General features: G+C 43.5%; 1 protein-coding gene across 2 annotated transcripts; it reads right to left on the reverse strand.

Annotated features, from left to right (window-relative positions):
- Positions 1–16,767: 16,767 nt before the first annotated feature.
- On the reverse strand, positions 16,768–22,543 carry LOC147892657 (pentatricopeptide repeat-containing protein At4g39530-like). Of its 2 annotated transcripts, none has more exons than XM_087387019.1 (3): positions 22,059–22,543; positions 21,840–21,916; positions 16,768–21,730 (listed from the first exon to the last, which is right to left on the reverse strand). In XM_087387019.1, exons 1-3 carry the CDS (start codon positions 22,067–22,069, stop codon positions 18,408–18,410), a joined length of 3,411 nt encoding a protein of 1,136 aa, XP_087243145.1. In that variant the 5' UTR covers positions 22,070–22,543; the 3' UTR covers positions 16,768–18,407. The 2 variants fall into 2 exon arrangements, with proteins under 2 accessions (XP_087243145.1, XP_087243144.1); XM_087387018.1 differs by having other exon boundaries at positions 16,768–21,749.
- Between the last annotated feature and the right edge of the window lie 534 nt (positions 22,544–23,077).

The following is a 23,077-nucleotide window of genomic DNA, read 5'->3' on the forward strand; positions in this document are numbered from 1 at the left end:
ATTGGAAAGTATTCATTTTAGCCACTTCTATGAAGCATGTAAGAAGAAGCATCATTGATTGAATATTGGTCACTAGTCTTTGCTACATCAAGTGCTTATATTTTGGAAAACTTTCAGTTATTTTTTTGCCTTGTAAGAGAGATAGACACTGCCCAATATCTGGGTTAGACCCTCTCATGGCTACCCTATTGAATCTAGAGAAGTTCAATGGAAAGGGCTTCCACACATGGCAGATGAAGGTGAAATTTGCATTGATGGGGACTTGTCAAACCGACTCCAACCGCTTCTTCTACAGCCTCCAATCATTGGAGAATCCTCAACTCCGACACGACCGGCAAGGGATCCCGCTAGAGAGGAGAAAGCATATGGTATCATTGCTCTTGCTTTAGGAGATGATTATATTCACCATATCTCTGACTTAGAGTCTCCTTCAGAAGCTTAGCAGAAGCTTGACATGATTTTTGGTGCTAGCTCTCACATCTCTAAATTATCACTCAAAATCTCTTTCTTTGAATTGAAGATGGTTAGTGGCACTACTTTGGCAGCTCATGTCAACTATATGCGGAGTCTTATGACTCAATTAGCTTCTATCAACTCTCCTATTACTCCAGATGATGCTATGGCAGTGTTACTTAAGAGTATGCCTAAAGATTATGATCACATAGTTACCACTTTGAAAAATCTTCCTAATCCTAATCTTGAAGGCATTATCTCTGCTCTCCAAGAAGAAGAAAGGCATATGGAGCTCAGGAAAGGCAATGACACTGTTTATGCTGTAAAAGTCTAGAAGGGCAAGTATACCCCTTGCAATCACTATGGAAAGACAAATCACCTTTCAAAGGACTGCTTCAAAATTAATCCATGCAAGCACTGTGGCAAGAACAACCATAATGAGAAGTTTTGCAGAGCCAAAGCAAAGACAGAAAATGCAAATCTACTTTTAGTTGATGAGCCTCCACAAGATGAGGCATCCTTTGAAGATTATGCATTTTAAATCATCTCTATGTATGCTCCAGATCTCTCTTTTTATGTCAAGGTACTCAGCCTAGATAGTCCTCCAAAATGAATGAAAATAAACTATTGTGTTTTGTGTGTTTTGTAAACACCTCTGGTCACCTTATGATGTGGGCCATGTGTATGTTTTGCTCCATGGTACCTCTTGCAGACATTGTGTGCATGTACATGCAAGGGAGATAACCATTGGAAGGTCTTTTTGTATCCCTTTTGTTTACCTCACACCCATGGGAACCCTTGCTAGCATGAGAACCTAGCCATAGATTTATCCTTGACCACCATGAGATGGCATGAGAAACTATGAGACTAGATGTATCCTTGACATAGCCTGAGGCATTCCCTTGAGGGGGGTTTGATGGGATATCTCAAGGTGTATGCCTCAGGCACACTTGGTTTCTATGTGTGAGTGCTAGAGGCACAGTTAGGTGCCCACAAGCACAATTAGGTGGTGGAGGGCCACATAGGATGATTGAGAGAATCTAGGAGCAATTGAGGAGATGATTGTGGAGCTCTGAAGTCATCAGTGATGTCAGTGAGCATGTATGAGGTGCCTACTTAAGGACCTCACTCTTCTTCATTCCATAATGCAAGTATTCTGAGTTTGTGTTCACTCTTTGCTTTCTTTTCAGTTTACCAACAAATGTGTGTAGCTGTAAGAGATCCTCATGGATGACCTGGTTGACCTCATGTGACAGGAGGGGAGAAAGAGCGTCCAGGAAGGGAGGGAGTCTATCCATCTGGAGCCCTAGTCGCTCAAACCATCTCTCTATGCTTGCATACTAGCATCTTTGGTTCCCTCCTACTGAGAGAGCCATAAAGGAGGACAATGCTAACCATGGTAGCCTGCTACACCTAGAAGTGTAATCCCCATACTCCCTGACTCGATATAGATATGCGATGACCTGAAATGCAACATCTACCTATAATGGGGATGACCCAAACTCAGCCTAAATGATCTGGTGAGGATTGGATGGCTTACCGTGGATCATCCCGTGACAGCATGAGAACATGTAGCCGCTCCACACAAGCCCACTCTATATCCGACAAGTCTGGCGCCCAGCAGGGCTGCCATACATCCTTGCCGTTGGGCGGACCAAGGAGTCAAAAAGCAGCCCCTTGGTCCAGGATCTTGAAAGTGCAAGCGGAAGCACTATCTCTCTAGTCTAGACAATGAAGCGTATCCTCTGCTCAAACGGGCATGCATCGCAGGTCTCATAGTGAAGATGGGTCTAGAGAAGACAACACCAAGATACGTGTATGATGAAACTATCTCAACAGGTGACCCATCAAATGTGGACTGCTACTGGCGCATGACAGCTCAAGATGTGTTGAAGATTATAACCTTGGTTTTATCCAGTTTGACCTTCAAATCATGAGACTCACAAAAAAACTATAATGCATCAAGGTGTCTCTAGAGCCCCTCTACTGAGGAAGACAAAAGAGCCACATCATCTGCGTATAGCAATATTTGGATCAATGTGCCCGCAAGAAAACATCTATCCCCCCCCCTATGTTTGCATCACTGTCTCGAGCTTATCTATGTAGAGGCCAAATAGGGCAGGTGATAAAGGACACCTTTGTTTGATCCGGATAGTGCTCATGATCTCGTCTATCCACCCAGACCCTTCCCGAACTCTGTTTGAGACTCTCTCGTAAAGTGCCATGACAGCCCAAATGATCTCTTGGTCATAACCCAAATCTTGTAGGCGTTGGATGAGGCGGGCTCATGGAACCATATCAAATGCTTTGCGAAAATCCACAAAGCAATAGTAAACCCTACCCTGATTCTAGCGATTCTGACTTGAAGATGCAATAACCTTGATTGGAATAACCATGTAGATGGATACTTTCATACATCTAGTTCTATGCCATGGATTTATGTAAATGGAACTATGTTCAAGCATGTATGGGACACAAATCATGTTTATGAAAATCATTTGAGCATGTGAATTATAAGATAGCCATGATCCTCCTTCTGATCAAATCTAGAGATTTGAGACCTCTCTACCATTCCTTGATGATTACCTAAAAATTAGTCACTCAGTGTAGTCTATCCATCTGATTGACCATGGAAAATCAAATGTAGATGGAAATCCTAAACCATTGTATCTCCCCTATCTCCATTTTCTACCTCTTATGTTGGTGCCCTTCTAAAACATGATTAGAAAAGTTTATCAGGATTTGCAGGTCATTCCTATGGGGGGGAACTGACACAAAAAGGAGAATTTCAAAGGTCAGATGGCCTTTTTACACCAAACCAAGGAATGAAGGAGGATTGGGAGTGGTTAATATTCAACTAGCTACCTACACTTATTCATTACTTACCCCAGAGCTAGGAAGGTCTGGAAGGTGATCCATTGTGCTAGGGGAACCTATTAATTGGAAGTCACTTTTACTGAGAGATGCTTTAAAGATACCATATGCCCTATGGGTCAACATCAGAGCACATGCACTCTGGTTCATATGGATTACCAAAAATGCCTTCTAGTTTAATGATGAGTACTTAGGTGCTGAACAATTATTCATAAGTTGGTATGGAAAAAATGCAGCTTTACTTGCTAACTGACTCTTATCTTCTGTGTATCAGGCTAAATACCTGTTGGAACCAAGACATTCATAACTTTAATCATCAAATTTCTCAGCTATAGATGGAACTAGAAGAACACATCAGATCTGTTAGAAGATGCTCCAACTCCAGCCATGACTTGCAAACATAGATCATCCCTCATCTCTTCCTAGAGTCAAAGAAGAACCAGAAGATTGACTACTTTCAATTGAGTTTTTTATTCTCTATCTAGGTTATGCAAGAGACTTTTCCTTCCAACAAATTTGGCAAAGCATGTTACCAAAGTACTACTGACCAGATCAGAGGATTTGAAATTTTGTTTTCTTCCATTGATCAACGGAAGTTTTATCTTTAGACTAGATCTTCCTCCTTAGAGGAGAGTATTTTGTTTAGCAAGGACATTGTTGTATAAATCATATGATTATAATATAATAAATATTTCTTTGCCCAAAAATGGGGTTGGTGAATAAAAGAACAAGGTGATTGCATAGTCATCTAGATGCATGCTTGATGAGAAGAATGTTCTAAGATAGTATTGGGCCGAGATATGTGACACAATTATGTACTTGATGAATAGGAGTCCCACTGCTTCATTACAAAACATGACACTAGAAGAGGCATGCATAGGAACTAAGCCCTCTATTGGTCACTTGAGAGTATTTGGCTCTCTTTCTTATGCTCATGTTCCTGATGCACTTAGGACTAAACTTGATGTCAAATCAATCGTGGGTTTTTCTTGGATATGCTTCAGAGTCAAAGGGATACCAACTCTATGATCCGGTCAAGCAGAAGTTGATTATATCCAATGATGTTATCATTAACGAGGCTTTATCAGACTTACGCAATCCAATGACAGTTTCTACTTCACCTCACCTAGTAGTGCCAGTGATACATCACATTTCTTTGCCTATAGAGTTAGATAGTATGCAGTCGATAGTGACGACTCATAGTAAAGGCAAAGAAAAGGCTTTTGACATAAGGGATACAAAAACTTCCACAGTCATCTCCAAGATTCCAGAGAGTTCCACTTCCAATCTCAGTAGATTTGCTTGGGATCAAAAGACATGTGAGGCGGACCTACAAGATCACTTATGCATTCATGGCCAAAGTGATGGAATTTGACGATTCGACCTCCTTCAAAGATGCAATGCCACTCCCTAAGTGGCAACATGCAATGGAGGAAGAGTACAATGCTCTTCTCAAGAACTAGACTTGGACCTTGATAGATCTTTTTGTAGAGAAGAAGCCCATAGGATGAAAATGGGTTTGCAAATTCAAACTCAACTTACCTAGTGAGGTTGATAGATACAAGACCAGGTTAGTAGCCAAGGGATATATCCAAGAGTATTGGTAAGATTATGAGGAGACCTTTGCACTAGTTGCAAAGATGACTACTGTCAAGACCATAGCTTTTGTAGCTCACTTTGATTGGCCCATCCACCAAATGGATGTGGAGAATGCCTTCCTCAATGGTTTTTTGGATGAGGAAATCTACATGGTATAGCCTCCAGGATATGCTATTACCGGGATGGAACAAAAGATCTACAAGTTGCAAAAATCACTTTATGTTTTGAAGCAAGCTCCTTGCACATGGAATGCAAGGATTCATCGTCACTTTTTGGCATCTAGTTTTCAGACATCAAATTTAGATCCATCTCTTTACATCATAAAGATTGTAGAAGACATCCTTCTTATAGTGCTTTATGTTGATGACTTGATTAATCACTGACTCCAATGGACATCTCATGTAAAAAACAAAGAGTCAGCTGACCTCAAAGTTTGACATGAAGAATATGGGAGAACTCCATGCTTTTCTTGGTATAGAAATATGGAGAGATGACATAGGGATTACACTTTCTCAGGGAAAGCACACTCAAAAGGTAATTAAGCAGTTTCACCTACATGACTCTGCAAGCCACTGCCTACTCCTATGGAATGCAATATCAACTTGTCCCACCACTTGACACATCTCCAACTTTAGATCCTCTACAGTATAGACATCTCATTGTTGGTAGCTTGATCTACTTGACTATCACTAGGTTAGACTCTCATATGCAATTGGTGTGCTTAGTCAGTTCATGCAAACTCCCAAGAAGACTCATCTCCTTGCAGTAAAGCGAGTACTCAAATACCTTCATGGTACATGGGATCAAGATCTATATTATGCCAAGTCATTCGACTTACACTTCCATGGATACACAGATTCAGATTGGGCAGGAAGTGTAAATGAGAGAAGATGCCACCAGTGGATATTGCTTTACTCTTGGCTCCACAACTTTGTCATGGCAAAGCAATAAGCAACCATCAGTGGCATTGTTTTCCACTAAATCAGAGTAGAGAGGATCCACCAATGCAACATGTGAAGCAATTTGGTTCAGAAGGCTTCCTTTAGATATTGAGATACTTTTGGACACCTTATTGTGCTCTATTCTGATAATATGAGTAGCTCAACTTGCAAAGAACCCAGTGTTTCATGCCAGAACAAAACACATTAAAGTGAATTATTACTTCATCCATGAGGAAGCTCTTAGTGAAGAAATCGACTTGATACATTGTCTAACACAAGAATAGTTTGCATATATCTTCACCAAGCCACTTTCCCTTGATAAGTTTGCATATTTTTGAAATCGCTTTGGTCTTTGCCAATTGTAACTTAAGAGGGGGAAGTGAAGGGTTAAGTTGTACAACTTTATAAATACTTTTTCCACTGTGCTCTTTTTGCACTCTTGTGCATCTTTTCTTATCTTTATTTTTGTTGCCATTATGCAACATTCAAAAAATTCAAATTTTGTGTTTTGCAAAGAACCCTCTGCTTATGCAATGCAATTTAAAAGGGGGTGTTGAGAATGGTGTGTAAATTGCACCATAAGGGTTATGGGACAAACCCTAACCCTAACCCTAAGGGCTCCATGTATATATTCCTATTCTCCTTGGAATACAAGTTAATGTATAGTTAGTCAATCTCGTGTGCACTCCTCTCTCTCCCTCTCTCACTTCCGCTATCAGTGATTGGGATTGGATGCCGATGTTACCTCTTGGACCATTCCAAAAATGGGGATTGGGTTTCATGGGTCGATTCAAACCCATAGCCTTGCAAGGACTAGAAATTGCTATATACTGGCCACAATTGACTATTGCACCAAATGGGTTGAAGCATGGGATTTGCAGGACAACACCACAAGATCAATAGCCAAGTGCCTTTACAAAGACGTCTTTGTGGTTTTGGTTGCCCCATCAAGTTGGTCAGCGATCATGGGAAGAACTTTGTGGTCAAAGTAGTCAAGGAGATGACTTCATTCTAGATGGTAACTCATAAGAAGTCTTCCTTTTACTACTCACAAGCCAACAAACAACAAGTAGAGTCATTAAATAAGCAATTCACGCGCATAACAACAATGCTTGTGAACAATCATCGCACAGATTGGGATGAGAAGTTGTTGTCCGCATTGTGGGCTTACCCCACTTCTTTCAAGGTAGCTACAGGCTCAATGTCATTCAAGCTCACATTCATAATGGAGGCAATCACTCCGCTAGAATCTTTAGTGCCTAGTTTCCATGTTGCAGTAGAGGACAAGCTCCTTCTGCAAGATTCGATGGAATTCTGACTAGATGTGTTGGAGCAACTTGAGGAAGACTACATCGAGAATTACTATTTGAAATAGGTGGTGCAAGTACGTAGGAAGCAAAGAGTGGATTTGGCCTTTGAACAAATTTTTTCCATGAGGGATCCATTAGTTATGATTTTCAATAGTCGAATGGGAAGAATGTCAGACAAATTGGAAATGAGATGGCTTGGAGATTTTTGGATTTTTTATGAATGCAGGTCCACATCATTCTACCTAGAGGATATCCAAGGCCGCATGCTACCTTTGTCGGTGAATGCATTTTGACTATGGTGGTACCATCATGAGGGGCACCTTCAATGTCCATTCCCTGTCGTAAAGCAAGAGGTACTCATTTTTTGGATTCAATTGAGAGAGCCATCTCAATTTGTGGGTTCTAGCAGTTTGTGGAATGATGGTGGCTTGACTGTTAGTGATATCTTGAGCTCTATGGTAGCCGCCATGCATATCCTTACCATTGGCAGTGCGAAGGAGCTAATTTTGTTCATTGACACAATCAATTCACATCTCTACATTATCGCCTTCACTCACCTTCTTGCCTTTGTGCTCGACTGACTATACCTTTCATGCCTATGGTGATGCATCCGGCGTGGCTTGTCACACTCTCTCCCCTCATTTCCATGAATGATGAACAGATCAATGCTTGGTTGTGTGCTGAGGATTCATAGTTTCTCCAGTATCGTTTGGGCAAGAGCTATTTTTCATCCACAAGCAGTCTATCTTTGGGGGGCTTTCATTTTTTCGAGTGAAAACCCCCGAGCGACGAGCAGACAAAAGGTGGGAAGGGTCAAAATATATAGGCTATAGTCATTTTTGGGAAGCACAAAATTCCAAATTATTTCAAGGAATACTCAAGGAATATGTAAGTAAATATGAAATATTGATGAATAGAGATATATATAAATATACCTTTATATAACAAACATATATAATGTCCAAGTGGTGACTTATTTTATGACTTTCAAATATCCTTTCTTTTTCTTTCACCATTGGCTAAATCATGGAATTTTGAGAAAATATCCTCTTTATAGGTCCTCAAGATGAGCTAAGAAAAATATATAACACCTTTTTAATAGACCCTCTAAGTGCATTTTGGCATAAGAATATGGTTTGAAGAGCTTGCCCCAACCCTATTCCGCTGGCCGAATACCCTTGGAGAGCCTACAAAGAAGGGGTCATAACTTTTGCTCCTTAGCTCAAATTAAGGAGTTGTAAAAAGGAAAAATGTTTGAAATTTCATGATCTATGCAATGGTAGGCTTAAAGTAATAAGTATAAAAGAGATAAATTGGAAATTTTAAGATGCATATGAGAGTTACAACTTCTCCCTAATTCATATTATGGTAGGAAGGAGTTCAGTAGGGACCACATTTCCTTGAAAGTACTTAGGTTTGGAGAATTGGGAATATTTTTAAAATCCCTCCATTTCCTTCCCATATTTGATAATGTATTATAGATTATTCTATGATCTTTTTCCTACTCATCCAAGGAATATGGTATACAGTGTTACATGAGAGCTTCTCAATACTTCAAATATGAGATTGCCAAAGCTAAGGGAAACTCTTTTAAATTGATTGAATTACCATAATCCTCAAAAGAAAGTATGGTAGGGAGGGATTTATAGGAGTTTCTAAAGTGTTCACTATTTGTTCATACATAGTTGATGTCCTCTAAAATGAGGGTTATAATGATAATAAGTAAGTATATGGTTCCATAAATCATAAATTAAGAAAGAATTGTATATTCCTTTGAGAAATATACTAGAATGGTCAGTGTCAAAATTATCGCTCGGACTTTTTTGCTAAAAAATTATGCTCATCCCTATCTTTGCAAACATCTTGTAGAGGGAGATCAAGTGACCATGTTGAGTGGTCCAAGGACCTTGATAGTATAGAGTCTATATGACCACCTCTATCTTCCCATGGAAGGAGAAAGCGAGAACATCCCAACATACGGTCAACACCCATGGAGGTAGAGTTCAGACTACCTATCAGAGGAGAATATTGTCTTAGCAATTACAACAGTCTGAGCAATTAGGGAGGGGTTTTGATGGGTGATAGAGTGCCTATTCCTTCAAGCCAATATGTATACCATGTCCTTGCACTTGCAAAGATGCAACCGGTCACATGGGCACGCATCCTGAAGGAAAGATTGTAGGTAGAGGCAGCAAGAGTGGTGAATGCAGTGACCAAAGCTGATCCACACGAAGGTCAGCCAAGTGCTTAATCTCTTATTTCTACCACTGATAGATGAGCTAGAGGTCCCCTTCCCCTTTCATACCACAACAATGATTTTGGCAGTGTTGCATGAAGGTCCAACAAAAGACACAAGTGTTCTAGCAAAGAGGAGGAAAAGGAACAATGAAGGAGCGAGCTCCTCTCAAGAGGACATGACAAGCTTGCATGCCCCTCCGACAACCTCAGCCTCGATGCCCATCTCTTCTCCCCCTCCCCGTCTGAGTTCAATGTAGACAAGTTTGATAGTGCCAAGCATCCTGATGGTGGTAATGTTAAAGGCGGTGACTAGTGTTGCAACAATGCCTAGCCATGCCGGGATGTCAAGTTCATTTTTGTGTCATTTTTGTGCTGTAGAAGTATCTCGTTACCTTGTGACTACAGTGGTTGCCTCATGGTCTAGTTCATTTTTGGAAGGATCAAAAAATTTTGGTAGTTCTCTCCACTAGTGGAGAGACAAAATTTTGCAATCAACAACCTTGATACCTCTAGTAACAAGTGCAATGGAGGGTAGTTTCATTGTTACTTCTCAGGTTTTGTGCTACCTCCCTAATACTTGGAGATTTTGACCATGGCAAATAGCAGCATTTCGATCAATGGAGGCCATCTACTTCTACATCATAGCCTACCCAGTTGGAGGCTTGTGGTTGGTTTTTGATGGATTTGGCTAGCTAGTGGGTGTGCAACAAGACACTTAGTAGCAACTTGTAGAATCATAATGAGACCCTGTGGACACAAAACACAACACTTCAGAGTCAAGTGGAGCACGTGCAATGTGCCTTAGTCTCGGAGACATGTCGGAGCTTGACTCATTGAAACCCAAATCTAAACATGGATGGTGGAATAGGAAGACTCTCTGGTGTGGCCATAGATGCCAGTGCAGATGGGACGGTGAAAACCCACACTCTGGCTCTAAATGGGTCACAGAGCGATGATGCGGACTGAGGGGGTCATGCCTACAAAAAAAGGCAAAGTAGTTGCAAACTTGACAGGGGCAGACCGAGAAGCAAAATATAATGGGCACATGCAATCCAAGCATGGATGGCCCAAATCAATTGAATCAAAGAGAAGATGAGGAAGCTATGTTTTTGGCTTGAGTATATAGCTCATTCTTTAGCACTGACACTGTCGCCTCGCCCTCCTTTGTGGAAAGCAACAAATCAATTTTTGCAGACTCATTATGCCAACTTACACTCCCTTTCCCCCTTTACCAGATGCTCCATCATTAGGGCAGCAAGTGCTTGAACATCAAGCATCTTTAGAAGAGAGCCAATATTTTTATGCCACATTCGGGGCGTACACCGAGAAGATTTGACAAGAGAGATTTGGGTGGTGAAATTCCACTTCTACCCCAAATTTGCCAAAGTTTTGAATGATTCTTCCTGAAGAGACATGGTAGCTAGCTAGAAAGGAATGGAAATATGGAAAGCATAATGAAAGGCAAAATGGAAAGGAAGGAAAGTACAAGTGCAACGCAATAACCAAAATACTCACAATGTATTGATAGCTTGATGTTGACTGATGTATTGGATAATAGACAAGTACAACAATATATAGTGTGCCACTAGACTCTAGAAAGTCACAATGTCTATGGGATATCTCCCAATATGACACATGGCATGTCTAGGACTCACTAGACTATAAAACCACTAGTACACTCATTTTTTACTCACTTTGGCTTCATATTCCAACACCCCCCATGAAAGCAAGATGAGAGACCACTGGAATGGAACCAAGAAGAGAACATGACAATGACGGTCTAAGGTGAGGGACTATTGGAATGGAACCAAGAACAGAACATGACAATGACGGTCATCAAACTGTGCACCCTATGTAACTCAGAGGCTAAAGTCTGGAGCGTGTTCAGAGGTTGATCCAAGCACTCTCGTGGCTTGAGACTCAACATGCTTAGAGGCGCACGTTATAGCATGGCTACATGACCAGCTCATAGGTCTAGGAATACACCAACATCCTGGAACTCGGCCAGGCCTGATAATGAGACCTATCAAAGCTAATACATGGCTCCCACAATACATCCCCCTCTAAACCTATCAAAGCCAATACACCCCCCCATGAAGGCAAGGTGAGAGACTACTGGAATGGAACTAAGAAGAGAACATGACAATACGGTCTAAGGTGAGGGACACTTTGGCTTCATATTCCAACACCCCCCCATGAAGGCAAGGTGAGAGACTACTGGAATGGAACCAAGAAGAGAACATGACAATGACGGTCTAAGGTGAGGGACTATTGGAATGGAACCAAGAACAGAACATGACAATGACGGTCATCAAACTGTGCACCCTATGTAACTCAGAGGCTAAAGTTTGAGCGTGTTCAGAGGTTGATCCAAGCACTCTCATGGCTTGAGACTCAACATGCTCATAGGGTCACGTTATAGCATGGCTACATGACCAGCTCATAGGTCTAGGAATACACTAACATCCTGGAACTCGGCCAGGCCTGATAAACGAGACCTATCAAAGCCAATACATGGCTCCCACAATACATCCCCCTCTAAACCTATCAAAGCCAATACATGGCTCCCACAGTACATCCCCCCTTGGCTTCATAACAGGACATGTTAGGAAGCCACACACCAAAATAGGAAAACCAATACAACTTTTTAGGAGGACTATCCAAGGCAGAGGACTCAATGACAACCAAACACTCAATACATATCATTTTATGGGGACTACCCAGGGCAGAGGACCCCAAAATACATCAAGCTGTAGGAATAAAAACACCCTATCCGTACTGCCATCACTAGAGGATGCCATTAATTTGCCGATAATGTATAAGTATTACTCATAGAGGGTCATATTCTTCATAAATCAACAGAACAATCCATAGATATGTTTTCCCACTTGATGGGATCACATAAAGGAAGGCATCCCACTTTATTTACTTAGCACTTTGGGAAACTTTAAAAAATTCTGAATTTTGCCGATCTCCAAAGCTGAAGCCTTCACTAAGGCTACCTAAGGCAGGCCAAAAAGGGGGGATGTTCATTGGAGTTCTATTGGCTCTTAGCAGGAGAGTGACAGCAAGAGACTGAGAGACCCATAATCTTGTATCTGGATCCGAGAGATATCACGAGCAATATTACTAAACTTGTCTGCTTGAAAAAAAACTCTTAGTCTTTATTTGCCTTGTGGGAGTGATAATTACCATGTCGGGTGCCTCATAATCTTCTGACCTCCTGGGAGTGCTAAGGTAAGAAGATCAGAAGTCTTATTCCTCATAATCTTAGTCTTAATTTGCCTCCTGGGAGTAGAAGATCAGAAAAAAATCTTAGCACGGGGAGTGGTGCCTTGACAAAGTATGGCGAAGTATTACAAGTTGTGAGAGAAGCACAGTTGCCGCTAATTAGTTGATCGACCATAACGTTGCTCTTGCTCCCATTTTGGTCTACGCTTGCTAACGCGGAAAGAAGCTCGAGGTGCAGGCAGAAGCTTCTCAACGGAGCAGCAGCTGTGCTGCAAATCAGCCTTGGGCTGTCATTTCAATTTTCAAGGTCTTGAATTGGAACAACGCGGGGTCTTGGGCTTTGCCGACGGAAGCTGCAGCTGGCAAGAAGTGCTACTGTCGAGTACAATTCCCCAAACGGAACTGATCTTGACAAAACTCATTGCAGTGCGGCGATCATGACGATTAGGCGACTGCAAATGTGAGATGCTCGAGAATTACGAGGGGATAATTCGTTGGCACTCAACATCTGGATGAAATAGAGGGCCTTTTCAACTTCGTGGCAGTGGGCACCTGCTCACAGATCAGTCCACGATTAGCTCGACGCCCAGACGACAGAGGTCTTTGCATGGCTAAGGCACAAGGGGCGCACTCTCCAAGAGATATCTGAACAATTTCATCTCACTTCAAGGGAAGCTGCCTTTATTCAATCTGATCAGACCGGATTGGCCTACTAGCTCCCTTCGGAGTTGGTTTTCTGGCAAAGAACTCTCGAGTTTGACTATTAAAGATCTGCCCAGTGAATGGAACTCCGACGTACTGGGAATGGCGCAAGCAGCCTGGAAAGCTTGGGCGCCAGCAGATTCTTTGGCGGTATTGGAGCTTCGTATACGAAATATTTGGAAGTCCATTACCTCTAACAGGCTGAACTTTTATTGTATGGCGCTTACTGATCTGCAAATTATCCACCAAGGATAGAATTGCTAAGTGGAAGGACATATCCCCGGTATGCTCCTTTTGCAATGTGAGCATTGAGAGCCACTTTCACTCATTCTGGGATTGCTTGGTAACTAGATCGATATTCGGCCACGGCTGCAAAAAGTTCATATTCTGATCTCGTCCAGATGGAAATGCACGCTTTGGGCGACAAGGGAAGCCTTATTGACGTCCAGTTTCGCCTCTAGAGTCTGGAGTCTCATCAGGGCTGCAGCCATCCATCTGATCTCGAAATATAGAAATTTGGTGGTCTTTAAGCGATGGAAGCTCCCTGCTGCTGACTTCGCTCAAATAGTCCAGCTGAAATTTTTTGACATTGTTGCATTCTTAGACATGTCAACTGCGTTCAGGGTCCTGAGTGATGCTAGGTAGCTGGAGCTTGTTAAGCTGTTATATCACTTCAATTGTACCTGAATGATACTGCTTAAACATGATCAAGATCCGAATTCTTTTGACGAGCGCCTTCCCCTGATCTAGCAATGTAAACGACTCAGCGTTCAATGCTTCTGACAAAAAAAAACTAACATTGATTTTGAAAGGCAACGGACAACTGAGTTGCTCGATCCTGAAGGGGCTGATTGGACTGCGTAGAGCCCTGTAGAACCAGACCATTCACACGGGGATCAATCCGGCCAGCGTTTTCCGATATACAAAATTGGTCCAGCCCAGCTGTGTGCCATTAAGCATCCTTTCCTGTATGTTATGTCGGGTGAAAACAGAGATGCTGGTTGTGGAGAGCGCACCAATCAGTGCGTTTAAGAACTCTTCCCAGGCATTGAGCTCGGCAACAGCAACTTCAGAGGTGTCTCGGGATCGGTCGGTAGATTGCAGTGTCATGTTCCAATCCCCAGCTAGTAAAATTATTCTACTTTCAGATTCAGAGAGCCATCTGTCCCAGAGGCCAGAGCTCACTACGCCCTGCCCTTGCATGGAATTTGGAGTGTATACAGAAACCAAAGTAATCGGCATGCCTTGAGGCTTGGAGAATCAATGATCTGCCATAAATTTCGGTTGAAAATGTGATTTAGTTGAAAATGTGATTTAATGAGCAGGGTGCTGCCACCTCTGCCTTGCCTAGGCATGTATTGCGAGTGCTGCAATCCATCTATAGAATGGGACCCGATTTTCGATTCCGGAAAGGTGCAAAAAATCGGCATACAAGGGGTTAACAATTTAAGTAGAATTCACAAACGGGCGCAGACATACTAGCAAAAATGATATCCATGAATAGCATGCTGCCATTTCAATTGTCCGACCTCAAATGGTTTCACAAATGGGCACGAACATGCTTATGCGGCATCCCAATAAAGTTTGGGCAGAGGATTTTTCTTGGGCAGCCTTGGACTGCCGCCCAAGAGTAGAGATTTGCCATGATAACCACTTGGCGACTTCTCATTTGCTAATATAGTTAAATTTATATGTTTGTCCGGAGCACGTTTGTGAAAGTGCTAATGCCCAAGCTCCCACTTAGCCGCCGGACATGTAGGGCCCATGGTCCAATGTCCGACACCCATTCGTGAAACCTCCTTAAAAAGACCGTGCATTGTTTCCAGTGGAAACACAGGTTATGCACATTCCAGCTAGAGCATCTTAAGGTCTATACTACTCATCAGGCTACTGCGTTTACAAATCTATATGCACAGTTAGTGGAGATTGCTACTTTCCACCAGGCTTTTGAAGCCTTATGGAGTCGCTGCTAAGAGCCCTTTCCTACATTTGCCAAGGTTGGCAAATATGCTAGGAGCCCTGGTATTGGCAGGCGTAGCCAAGCCATCATCCCCCCAACTCCATAGCCGGTTGCCATCACCGATTGACATTTGGACGTTTGTGAGTTAACTTAAAAAACATTCCAGCTAGAGCATCTTAAGGTCTATACTGCTCGTCATTCTACTGCGTTTACAAATCTATATGCACAGTTAGTGGAGATTGCTACTTTCCACCAAGCTTTTGAAGCCTTATGGAGTCGCCTGCTAAGAGCCCTTTCCCACGTTTGCCAAGGCTAGCAAATATGCTAGGAGCCCTGGTATTGGCAGGCGTAGCCAAGCCATTGTCCCTCCAACTCCATAGCCGGTTGCCATCGCCGATTGACGTTTGGACGTTTGTGAGTTATTCTAAAACTAAACGAGTCTCGCAGTGCCTGGGTGCAGAGGAAGATATCTCGTCTCCAACGAAGCACCACAAAGTGTTAGCAAAAATTATGGGGTTGGAAGTGGGAATGCAGCAAACCTTGGGACATCTGAGTAAACTATGGAATATTTGTCGTCCTGGGAACAACCTTTGAATTTAATTAGTGAAAGTGGCCCAAGAGAGCTGGAACCAATTCAGTCGTGGGCTGAGGCTGATGGCAACTATGGCGCAGAACAGCTTGGGGCTGGTAGGATGCTGGAATTGGCCCACCAGATCAATCAGGGACTGACGTATGGGGAAAGAGCCGGAGGTCTTTCCCGGGAGTTAAGTCCTTGGAATATAGCGAGCGGGGCCTCTCGCGAGCTAGATTCCAAGGACTTTCCGACTGGAAAGTCTGACTCCAGCTCCTTCCCCCACGTGGGGAGGGCCAAAGGGAAGGTTTAGAAGACTAACTGTGGCTGAAACTTTGAACTGAGAGCGGTGACTTCAGTGTAATTGTGGGTGGGTTAAGTGACAAGGAGGAAATATTCCACCTTTGAAAGTGGCAGCTGAGATATAATCTCAGCCGACCTCGGCACTTTATGAGATAGGGGTTGGGAGATGGGGGGGGGCAGAGAGAGATAATGATGATGATAACATCCATTGTATGTAGATAGAGCATACATACCCCTTTTGTATGGAGAAATTGTTGGCCAATTTCTCATCTGTATTCCCTTTACCTTTAAGTTCAACTTTTGTCTCAGTAATAACCTATAATTGTAGCTATAATTTAGTGTAAGAGTTTTTCCATGTCTTATACCTTTGTGCCTTTTTAATTTTCATTCTCATCTACTTTATTGAATGTTGTGTTCATAGATTCATGGGATTGCTCGCAATTGTTGCCAATTAATTTTTGGTTTTAAGGATACATTGTATTGATGGATCAAAACTCTCTTGTAGATTTATAAGTGATGCATCTAGACATGAAGCTGATTGGTGCACTTCTCTGTTGGACACAGAAGAAACGATCCATCCGCATATACACATTTGTGCTGGTCTCCCCCACCAAGAAAAAATGGACAATACCACAAATGTAAGGCCACCAACTTTGTCTTGGCTTCTTCCATGCTATTTTTTCATTCTCATTGCCTCAACCTGCCTGTGAGCATCCACATCGACCAAAACATAAGCTACAATATCCTTTTCAACCTCCTGGGCGTGGGGTATCTGCATAGAGCTACAGCATCCTTTTCATCCAACCACAATGCTTGCTCAAGGGCTAGTCTTCCAACCTGTACATTACCACAATTTCCACAAATATGCCACATCACAATATTAGAATGGAAAGACATCTTCACCTTTAGTATGCCTCCACTAATTAGCCCGTCTAATTAGCCTGCACAGCCAAGGAGATCAACCATGCCACTGTGATGCTGAATAGTTGCATTCATGCCAAAGTCTTCGTGCATGTCCTCATTACTTCAGGCCCTTATCCATAGACCCGTGCCGCTTACAGCAAGAAACTATATCCTTTCTCTCATTCTTTCCAGCATATGAAGCAAATTATCAATTTGAATGCATGCCAGAAAATGACATCTCAAACTGGCAGCTTGTAGAATGCAAGAAACTATATCCTCTCTCTCCTGCTTCGGCAAGCACAGCACATTGGGCGTACAGATCTACCAAGGTGTTGCCAACAATAAGGTTTCTTTGCAGTCCCTTTCTGGTCGTCTCCGTGTATGTTTCTCGGCCCTTATCTATGGCACACTTGCTGCCACAACATTTCAAACTGCAGCTAAATGTGAGCATTTGGAGACCCTCGAGTTGCTCTGCTCAAGAAGATTAAGCATCTCCTTGCCAAGCGTGGGCCAAGCCCACGCTTGGCATATCCTGCCATTCATGCATCCCATGGGACCTTGTCTAAAACCAGGGAGCTTGTCAAATGCTTCACCAATTCAGTCGTGGGCTGAGGCTGATGAAACTCCACTCATAGCAGGGCCTAGCTACTATCACATCCCCACTGACGTCATCAGTGCCCATGCCCAACGGTGGGTGTAGACCATAGTAGCTCTCACACACACAAATCGACACATGAGTTTCTGTCAGCACTCCAGAGGTGAACGGAAGACCCAACCGTGACAAAGGCTAGCACTTAAAAAGAAGGCTAATAGAAAAGTAATCTTCATTGAATTACAACTGCTTGTGAAGAGTATGCAATATTTCATTTTTAATCTCTCCTAAATGAGGAGTCTAAGCAATAAATGCTTAAACCGTATAGTTGATAAGGAAACTCACCACTTAACTGCAGGTTTGGAATTCACACTACCACCTTCTAGCAACAAATTCACCACCTCGTAAAGGCAAGTCACTATAATACAAACCATTATCCGGCTCAATTTCACCCTCCTCTAAATAGATCTCCTATCTTTCGACTGCTCTTCAATATCCATGCAATTTGGCCACATAATGGTTCTTACACACCAGAGATTCTTGACAACACATAGAGGTGTCCCCCCTTGGTTGTATTGATTAGGATACACACGATAGCCAGCTTCTCACTGTGCCCACATAAACCTTCTTTTATTGTATCAGTGGATATGTCTTGTGATCCAGACATACCCTTTTGAGGAAAGATTTTTCAGCATCGCATGTATATTTTTCCTTGCGAATGTCGTCCTACCTAAAATGCATACACATTATTACCAGGTATGTCAGTCCACCAACTCTGTCCTGGATTTTTCCATGTTTTTTCTTTTAATTTCATTGCCTCGACCTCCTCCTCTTCCTCCTGCATGTGAGCATCCACATAGATGTTAGACATCAACACATAAGCTGCAGCATTTTTTCTATCCAATTGCACTGCATGTTCAAAGGCCAGTCTTCCAAGCTCCACATTACCCCACTTTTGGCAAGCACCCAACACAGTAAGCCACATCACAATATTAGGATGGAAAGGCATCTTCTTCACCATTGTTACTGCCTCTTCTAATTTTCCTGCACGGCCAAGGAGATCAACCATGCTAGTATGATGCTCAAGAGTTGGAGCGATGCCATAGTCTGTGATGGCCTCAAAGTACTTCTGGCCCTGATCAACTAGACCCGTGTGACTGCATACAGCAAGAACAATTGAGAATGTGACCACATTTGGCTTTACCCCTTCTCCTATCATGTTCTCAAACAGATAGAAAACACTTTGACTTTCTCCTAGCTGGGCATATCCTGCCATTAGTGCACCCCATGAAACAACATCGCGAAGTGGTAGCTTGTCAAATGTTTCCCGTGCCTCTGTAAGTGTGCCACATTGGGCATACATATCCACCAAGGTATTGCCAAGAGCAAGATGTCTTTCCAGACCCTTTCTGGCAAGCTCAGCATGTATTTCTCGGCCCTTGTCTATGGCCCCCAGGCTGCCACAAGCTTTCAAGCTACAAAGAAATGTCACAGCATTTGGAGACAGACCCTCCAGTTTCATAAGTTCCAGACAATTCAACGCTTCCTCACCTAGCCCATGCTCTGCATATCCTGCTATAAGTGCAGTCCACGAGACTTCATTTTGAACTGGTATCTTGTCAAATGCTTCACGTGCTTCTGCAAGCAAGCCACATTTGGCATACATATCCACCAAGGTACTGCCAACAAAAAGATCTCTTTCCAACCCCTTTCTGGCAATTTCAGCATGTATTTCTTGGCCCTTGTCTATGGCTCCTATGCTGCCACAAGCTTTCAAGCTGCAAGCAAATGTGACAGAATCTGGAGAGAGACCCTTACATTGCATCTGCTCAAAACAGTCCAGCGCATGCTCACATAACCCATGCTCAGCATATCCTGCCATAAGTGCCGTCCAAGAGACCTCGTCTTGCACTGGCAGCTTGTCAATCGCTTGCCGTGCTTCTGCAAGCATGCCACATTTGGCATACATATCCACCAAGATTCTGCCAACAGCTAGATCTTTTTCCAGCCCCTTTCTAGCAATCATTGAGTGTATTTCTCGGCCCTTATCTATGGCTCCCATGCTGCCACAAGCTTTCAAGCTGCAAACAAATGTGACAGCATTGGGAGATAGACCTTCCCGTTGCATCTGTTCAAGGCAATCCAGTCCTTCCTCACCAAGCCCCAGCTCGATATATCCTGACATTAGTGCCGTCCATGAGACCTCATCTCGAACTGGCAGCTTGTCAAATGCTTCCTGTGCTTCTGAAAGTGAGCCAGATTTGGCATACATATCCACCAAGATTCTGCCAACAGTAAGATGTTTTTCCAGACCCTGCCTGGAAATTTCAGCATGTAATTCTCGGCCCTGGTTTATGGCTCCTAGACTGCCACAAGCTTTCAAGCTGCAAACAAATGTGACAGCATTTGGAGAGAGACCCTCTGCCTTCATCTGTTCCAGACAGTTTAGTGCTTGTTCACCAAAACCATCCTCAGCATAACCTGCCATTAGTGCATTCCACAAGACCTCATTTCGAACTGGCAGCTTGTCAAACATTGCCTGTGCTCCGACAAGCAAGCCACATTTGGCGTACATATCCACCAATGTACTGGCAACAAAAAGATCTCTTTCTAGCCCCTTTCTGGCAATCTCAGCATGTAATTCTCGACCCTTGTCTATGGCTCCTATCCTGCCACAAGCTTTCAAGCTGCAAACAAATGTGAGAGCATCTGGAGAGAGACCCTCCAGTTGCATCTGTTCAAGACAGTTCAGTGCTTCCTCACCAAGCCCATGCTCGGCATATCCTGCCATCAGTGCAGTCCACGAGACCTCGTTTCGAACTGGCAGCCTGTCAAACGCTTCCCGTGCTTCTGCAAGCGAGTCACATTTGGTATACATATCCACCAAAGTGCTCCCAACAACAAGATGCTTTTCCAGCCCCTTTTTGACAATCTCCGTGTGTATTTCTCGTCCCTTGTTTATGGCTCTTATGCTACCACAAGCTTTCAAGCTGCAAACAAATGTGCCAGCATTTGGCGAGACACCCTCCAGTTGCATCTGTTCAAGACAGGTCAGCGTTTCCTCACCAAGCCCATGTTCAGCATATCCTGCCAATAATGCATTCCATGAGACCTCATCTCGGACTGGCAGCTTGTCAAATGCTTGCCGTGCTTCTGCAAGCAAGCCACATTTGGCATACATATCCACCAAAGTGCTGCCAACAAAAAGTTCTCTTTCTAGTCCCTTTCTTGCAATCTTCGCATGTATTGCTTGGCCTCGTTCTGCATCTTTTAGCCTGGCACAAGCCTTCAGCACAGCCACAAATGTATACTTATCAGGACTTACAGAATCCTCTTGCATTTTCTGGTAGACGTTGAGGGCATGCAGTGATTCCCCACATTTGATATAACCCGAGATGAGAGAATTCCAGGAATACACATTCCGATCAACCAACTTGTTAAAAACCTGCTGAGCATCGCACATGCTTCCAACTTCAACCCACATTGGGACAAGGTAATTCCCAAAAGATCTATGATCTTCCAGCCCAGTTTTGCACAGGTAGGAATACAAGCGCTTGGTATACCCTAGATTTTTCAATGTTCTACACTCGTTCATAATGTATGTAAGGTTCTGAACTGAAGGCAGCTGGGGCATCTGTTCCATAGACGTGAGTGCCTCCTCTAAGCTCCAGCCACTCTTCACGTGTTTTTCTTGTGATTTGCAAGCGTTCACATCCCAGCCGCTCCTCTCTTGTTGTCCTTGTGCTTGAGATACATTCATCTTCTGAACTGAAGGCAGCTGGGGCATCTGTTCCATAGATGTGAATGCCTTCTCTAAGCTCCAGCCACTCTTCACGTGTTGTTTTTGTGATTTACAAGCATCCACACTCCAGCCACTCTTCTCTTGTTGTCCTTGTGCTTGAGATACATTCATCTTCACTCCATACCTGAAGCCAATCTCCAGCAGGGCACTGTCTTGGACCTGACCGTTTTCCTCGAGCATGACTTGAACCCAATCTGGATTGCTCAAGCCGTCTATCCACAGCGACTCCTTGGTAATCTTATGCCTGAAATCTGGAGATATTGGGTTTGTCTGTTGTTAAGATTCAGAAGAGACGTCAGACTAGCCAATCTACAGCTTTACCTGTGCAAATTATTCAATTCAGACTTGTTGCACACTTACTTTGCTCTCTCTGTTGTCCCACCACTGGGAGGGTTCCGTGAAGTACTGCTTCCATAAACGCTCGGTCCCTGACGTACCTGCTTGGCATGACCACAACAAAAACCAATTGAGAGAAGGGGGTGCGTCAGAAAAAAAACGTTTTTCCCAGCCGTCCGTGTCATGTTGAATTACCCATGTAAAGAGGGAGAAAATCTAGGCTGGGTTTTCTCAATTCAGTACCACGCGAACATTCCTCCAGCACCGCTCCACTGACCTCGGGGGAAGTCATTAGAGAGTTAGGACAGGATTGCCTGCCCTGATGAGCTACCAACGAGGGATCTCTACTACGAGAAGACCCGAGTCCAAGCATGTGAGGGACGATAGGGCTGCACAATTTCGTTGCGGTTGTGTGAGGCGTAAGACAGGCATCTATGCATCCTCCTGTATACATGTTCAAGGATAACAGTACGGCAGAGATATCACAAGGAATTTATAAGGTAAGACAATCCTGAAATCTCAGGATTCTAGCCCAGCATCGCAATGCCCAAACAACCTGACAGCCTGCAAAACCTCTCCTTAAATGAGACTTTGGACTTCATGGGGCTCCAATTTTACAAATGCTAAGAGGCCGTTCCCGCATGTGGCAAAGGAGGCAAATTTGCTTCTTTTTGCCAGCGCTTGCCATGTTCCCCAGTATAGCTCCTATGTTTGCGATGCCAAACCTTGGCAAAATTGTAGCACCGATGGAGACGGAATTTTGGGGCTCTCTAACCAGGCAAATCGGGGTTGGGAGTGAATATAAGGCTCTGATTCATCTCTGGGCAGTCGCTTCAGTCAGCATTGGCGCAGAAGGAGCTGTTGCAGCGGCAAATCAGGAGCATTGGCAGGGAATGGCCAGCAGCTTCGTTCTCAGGCACGATTGCGATGCCATGCTTTGTTATGCCAGGGGACTGTAGCCTTGGCGTACGCGGGAATAGCCTCTAAGTGGTCACAGGCTTCCAACATTTCCACCAACGGAAACACTCCGAGGAAGCCCTGTGTTTCCGAGGAAGCCCTCTTAAATGGCTGTGAGACTTGCACACTTGTGGAGCTTCTTAAATCGCCGTTAGGCTCACATGTGGCTCTTCACAATGTGGCTTTAGACCATTGGACCACGGATGGACATTGTTGGATCATTGGATCATCGTGCTCTAGAGATAGAATTGGTGCGCACAGGTTGTTTGGGCGTTCGCCCACCTAAGTTGGCTACCCGCATTCAA

This window comes from Dipteris shenzhenensis, chromosome 16, assembly GCF_047967505.1.
Source record: "Dipteris shenzhenensis isolate YYH24624 ecotype China chromosome 16, Dip_SZ_1.0, whole genome shotgun sequence".
NCBI lineage: Eukaryota > Viridiplantae > Streptophyta > Polypodiopsida > Gleicheniales > Dipteridaceae > Dipteris > Dipteris shenzhenensis.